This window comes from Salmo trutta, chromosome 9 (assembly GCF_901001165.1).
Source record: "Salmo trutta chromosome 9, fSalTru1.1, whole genome shotgun sequence".
NCBI lineage: Eukaryota > Metazoa > Chordata > Actinopteri > Salmoniformes > Salmonidae > Salmo > Salmo trutta.
This window is the reverse complement of record NC_042965.1, coordinates 15,147,267-15,152,823: the sequence shown is the minus strand read 5'-3', so window position 1 is coordinate 15,152,823 and position 5,557 is coordinate 15,147,267. Positions and strand designations below refer to the sequence as shown.

The 5,557-nt window shown below is 39.4% G+C and overlaps 1 protein-coding gene across 1 annotated transcript; it reads left to right on the top strand.

Annotated features, from left to right (window-relative positions):
• The first annotated feature begins 204 nt into the window (after positions 1-204).
• LOC115200016 (4-hydroxyphenylpyruvate dioxygenase) lies at positions 205-5,248 on the top strand. The gene is made up of 15 exons (XM_029762659.1): positions 205-370; positions 604-706; positions 890-916; positions 1,164-1,226; positions 1,563-1,667; positions 1,796-1,838; positions 1,965-2,047; positions 2,263-2,352; positions 2,443-2,546; positions 2,680-2,757; positions 3,476-3,638; positions 3,826-3,897; positions 4,003-4,125; positions 4,311-4,427; positions 4,618-5,248. The coding sequence occupies exons 2-15, from the start codon at positions 704-706 to the stop codon at positions 4,726-4,728; spliced, it is 1,182 nt and encodes a 393-aa protein (XP_029618519.1). The 5' UTR covers positions 205-370; positions 604-703; the 3' UTR covers positions 4,729-5,248.
• The last annotated feature ends 309 nt before the right edge of the window (positions 5,249-5,557 follow it).

The following is a 5,557-nucleotide window of genomic DNA, read 5'->3' as shown; positions in this document are numbered from 1 at the left end:
AACCTCTGGAATAACCATGTTCATACAAATGTTGATGATAAAGGATTTGTAAAGAATGATACAGAAGGTATAAAACATTGTCATACATTAACAGATGACTAATTATGAAGAGGGGGAGGGGAGACTGTTGAAGCCTACCAATAGTTTGTTTCTGCAATATCAGAATTGTGGCTGACTGCTCCATACATATGTCCAAATAAACAGCCAATAGGAAACCTGCACGAGCGAACCTCCTCTCGAGACTAAACACAAACACATGGCCTGTCTAGAAAAGATTGCGAGTGCATGTTCTGTCTTTGCATAGTTTCATTTAAAAAAATAAATAAGAATTTCGTTTTTAATATAACTTTTCCGTTATTTGAAAGAGAAGGTAAGTGCATTTTTTCTCCGCATATTACTTTTTGTTATATGTGATGTATGCACCTAATTTATGTGATGCACCTAAGATAAACTTCTAGTATGAAATGTATTCCAAGCGTAGAGTCAAGCGTACCATTACTTGTATTTTTTTAAGCATATATATTGGGATGAGAAATGATTGTGTAACCTCTCTTTCTCTCTATATATCTCCGTGTACTTCCGTGTACTCTCCTCCCCGAACAGCGGCAGGGCGTGGAACTTCGAACTTCATTCTGAACCTTTAAATGCTTGCCTTTATTGTGCTGCGTTTATTTTCAAGCAGTTGAAAGCCCAAGGGTACAAAATGGTAAGAGAAAATATATATTCATTCGAAAAGTGTTACATTTTTATTATTTAGATACATTTGTCGGTTGTGATTTGTCAGTTGTTATTCAATTTCTAATGACAATTTCACATTCCAAGATTTATTAGCCATTGGAATGATGATCTTTAACGTTATGCTGATGTGTAATGTTTTGTATCTGTTTAGACTACCTACACAGACAGAGGTGAGCATGTAAGTCCTTCAATTAATACTCTTTGTGAATAGATGTTTTAATGAACACACAATTATTTTTTATGAATATGTCTTTTAACCAGTTCAAAGTATGATTTAAAAAGTCTAACTAGCCTACCATTATGTTTAAATATGCATAATCGTACTCTTACATTTAATATTTTCTAATTGCTGTCATATGGACTGATGTATGCTAGATGCATCCCCCTCACATACCAGTATTAAATTGTTCTGGTTTTGTTCGAAGCACGACCATGGCAAGTTCATCTGTTTCGACCACATCACATTCTGGGTTGGAAACGCCAAACAGGTATGAGGCTCATGTGCTGATTTTCAATTGTTTTGCATGTTGTTAAATTTTTCCTGAACTTTCTCAAAGTTAGAGGACTATTCACTGAGGGGGTGGCTATTGGCTCTTTTAAGGGGTGGTGGGGCAGTCGGCATGAAACCTCAGAGTAGACCCCATCATCCTCTGATCCAGACGCTTTTCCACTCCATCACCAGGGGGTGGCGCTCCCAGCACACCAGTCCTTTACAGTACAACAACACACTGTTTAGAAATGGTATTAAGGTTTTGTGCCTAAACAGTAAATGTACAAGTGTTTGGTTGTGAGTGCCAATGGTGTTTTTTCTTCTGTTTCAACAGGCAGCATCTTACTATTGTAACAAGCTTGGCTTTGAACCGTTGGCCTACCAGGGTTTAGAGACAGGCTGCCGGGATGTGGTGTCTCATGTGGTCAAACAAGGCAAGGTGAGCAGAGCATTGCAGCATTCCGAATGAATTATGGCACATGTTAATAATAGATCGTAACTTGATACAAGTGATGGAAGTTCTGTGGTTGTCCATCATGTAACTTTTGGGCTTTTTGTCTTTCCCAGATTATATATGTATTCGCGTCCGCCCTCAATCCTGGAAACAAAGGTACAGTATGACAAACGTCACCGCTCATATGGTTAAATATGATGAGATTGGTTGTCACTGACTAGTGTGCTACTTCACTCACTTTGATTTTAATTTACTGTACTTTTGTCCATCTCCCTTATTCAGAAATGGGGGAGCATTTGGTGAAGCATGGGGATGGAGCCAGGGACATTGCATTCACTGTGGAGAACTGTGATTACCTTGTGCAGGTACCAAAGCATGCTTGCTATTTAAACCAAAATATCAGCTTTTTCTGGAATGAGGAGAATGCTTCTTTCCTAATGAGATGGGTTGAAAATATTATTTTGGATTGCAATCTTTTTCTTGGATTTATTAAAAGACGCATAGCCATGGGATAATTATTTTAATCTTCCTGGATCTTTATCACATGTGCATATGTTTATCTGTCTATTATACTCTTTAGAAAGCCAGAGAGCGTGGTGCCATCATAGTGAAAGAGCCGTATGTATTGGAGGACAATTATGGCAGGGTAAAGCTAGCTGTTCTCCAGACGGTAAGTCAGTCAACATCTGCTGAAACTGAGCACAGGAAAGTAGATTTACAGTATGCTCTAGATTTGGGATTTTCTCTTATATCACTATAGTATGGGGACACCACACACACATTTGTGGAGAGGACGGCCTACAACGGGCTTTTCCTCCCAGGGTTCCATCCTCCTCTCCACCGGGACCCCTTGTTGGCCAAGCTGTGAGTATGAGCAATTTTACCTGGTGTTAGAGATGAGAGTAACTTTTATAGATCATTGTAAACAAGACAGAGTTTGAATGACTGTTTCAGTTAAGCAGTTGGCGCCACTGTGAAGCCTTATCTAACATTACAGACCCAGTGGATTACTGAACTTCATTGACCATGTTGTGGGGAACCAGCCGGATGATGAGATGGTGCCTGTGGTGGAATGGTAAGGCATTGTCTAGGTCTAGATTAGAGGATTTACAACATTTACATTTTAGTCATTTAGCAGATGGTGTTATCCAGAGTGACTTACAGGAGCAATTAGGGTTAAGTGCCTTGCTCCAGGACACATCAACAGATTTTTCACCTAGTCATGGATTTGTACCAGTGACCTTTCGGTTACTTGCCCAATGCTCTTAACCGCTAGGCTACCTGCTGCCCTATTATTACATATCCTGGCCTGTACATTTTGTTCCAGACAAAAACATCCATGGACATCAGTTTCCTCTTCGATTAAAAAAAACTCTACCACACGCTAATTGCAATATAAAAAAAACAGCAGCCTATAGACAACATTTTCTAGAATGTTTTCCGTCCAATGCAAGTAAAGCCAAGTTGACTGCTCTTCACGTTTCTCCATACAGCAGTGGTTAGGTTGGTGGATAGATGGGTGGATGGGGACGTGTCAGTATTACGTAACCCAGGCTGTTTGGCATAGGTCAGGGACTAATATTACTCAGCAGTTTTTGAGCTGGGTCCCTGAGGCCCCCCACATCTGGAGTGAATTAGAGGTCCACCATGCAGCTCTGAGATGAAAAACAGGGATGGGTTTGATCTCTAAAGGGAAGGCCCAGGGATTAGGGCCGTGGGATAGATATAGTGTAGTCTCTCACCTATCCATTCAACACACAAAGATTCCTGAGTAGTAGGTTCTGTTTCCATAGGTACCAGAAGAACCTGCTCTTCCACCGGTTCTGGTCGGTGGATGACAAGCAGCTGCAGACAGATTTCAGTGCACTGCGCTCCATCGTTGTGGCCAATTATGAAGAGACAGTGAAGATGCCCATTAATGAGCCAGCCATGGGAAAACGCAAGTCCCAGATCCAGGCAAGTCATATGCCTTGTTATTCAATATATAATATATTAAGTATGTCAAGAGGTATTTACTTATGTAACAAAGACATACCAATGTCCTCCTTACACATATATTTAGTACTGTACCTTTAAGAAACTTAGCATTACAAAAAAGTCAAGTGTAGAGCTTGTACCTTGCTAAACTCACTGGATTTAACAGGAGTATGTGGAATACTACGGTGGCCCAGGTGTCCAGCACATCGCCATGAACACATCAGACATCATCACTGCAGTAAGTCTTTTCACAAATAAAGGCTAAGCTCAACCTGGTCACTATTATATACACATCAATGGAAGATGAAAGCTTGGTGTGGTTAGTGTATTCTCCTTGTTGTAGATCCGTAACCTGAAGGAGCGTGGCATGGAGTTCATGTGTGTGCCAGACACCTACTACCAGCTGCTGAGAAAGAATCTCCAACACTCCCAAGTCAGGATCACTGAGGACCTGGACATTCTGGAGGTCAGAGACACAGCTTTCCCTGCTGTTTGAATACATTTTCCAATGATTTATTATATTTAATTCATCCAAATACCTTATAGTTAAATGCATAATGATGGTAATTACAATCAGTTCATTTGAAGTACCATGCTCGGTTCTTAGCTATTCAGCCTGATAAGCACTTTTATGTCCTGCTGCTTTGACAGGAGCTGAAGATCTTAGTGGATTTTGATGACAACGGCTACCTACTCCAGATCTTCACCAAGCCTGTTCAGGACCGTCCCACGGTGTTCCTGGAGGTCATTCAGAGACACAACCATCAGGTGAGAGGAGCAGGAGATATCATAGAGCATTACCAATGAAACTATATAAAACAAATAGGATTTTAAGAATATGAGCTTTCTTAGTTTATTGAAAAATATGTAGTGATGTATGTAGTGATGATAAAGGTGGATGTGCAGGTCTACATTTAGACTGAAACTATGTAAAAACATGTCTTTGTACTCTTCCAAGGGCTTTGGTGCAGGCAACTTCAAGGCTCTTTTCGAAGCCATCGAGGCAGACCAGAACGCTAGAGGGAACTTGACTCTCCTGACCCCTAATGGTGTGTCTAACCATATTTGAGTTTGCAAATAATTTGTTCAATGACTTATTGGAGAGCTGTATCTACACACTATATATAAATGGAATGGAGTCAAACGTAAGGAACGATTGTTCATTATTAGAATAATATAGTGATGCTAAAAGAACACAGTAAATATATTTGACTTGAAGCCACATTTTTATATTTGTTTTTTGTGACTGATCAGAATCAGATATGTTGATGTACAATATATAGCAACAGCAACAGAGCAGACATCATTATTCAGTTTGAGCCAGCTATATAATCTAGCATTAACTGGCTTTTTATTTTTTTAAATGTGACCTCACTCTATAGTCTTAGCTTTGTATTGTCCTATTTGCTTTACTTCTGAAAAAATAATATCAAATAAACCACAACCTAACCAGGAGGGAGGTAATAAACCACAACTCAAATAATGCATAATAAGAACACACAAAATGTCAGTGTATTGTATCCTTTCACTTCAAACGGTTACTTTTAGCATTCATATTTAAGAGCATGTAATAAAACAATAGAACTGCATTGAGACTCCTTCATTATTCACAGTGTTTGTTTGTGTGTGAGATTGAACTTATCAAAAATATGTAATAAGCCAAATCAATTATAAATATACAGTTCCACTCTGTCTTAAAAAAAACTACCTGAGAAAACAATTACCATAAGAACCCAGTAAAAGTCTTGACACAAACTGAATACATCGCCATTAGCTCTCATGTACACATAACTCATGTACATATTTGCACAAACCATCTTTCCAGGTCAAGGTATTTTCATACCCCACCCGGTACTTTTAAATGCTAAAGGAGAGGAACACAGAGCCAGCTCCTGGTG

What these genes read in the sequence shown, in the direction of transcription:
- LOC115200016 (XM_029762659.1), top strand. An exon ending in CCTCAATCCTGGAAACAAAG is followed by an intron (nt 1,839 to 1,964) that starts GTACAGTATGAC and finishes TCCCTTATTCAG; the next exon opens with AAATGGGGGAGCATTTGGTG. An exon ending in AACGCAAGTCCCAGATCCAG is followed by an intron (nt 3,639 to 3,825) that starts GCAAGTCATATG and finishes TGGATTTAACAG; the next exon opens with GAGTATGTGGAATACTACGG.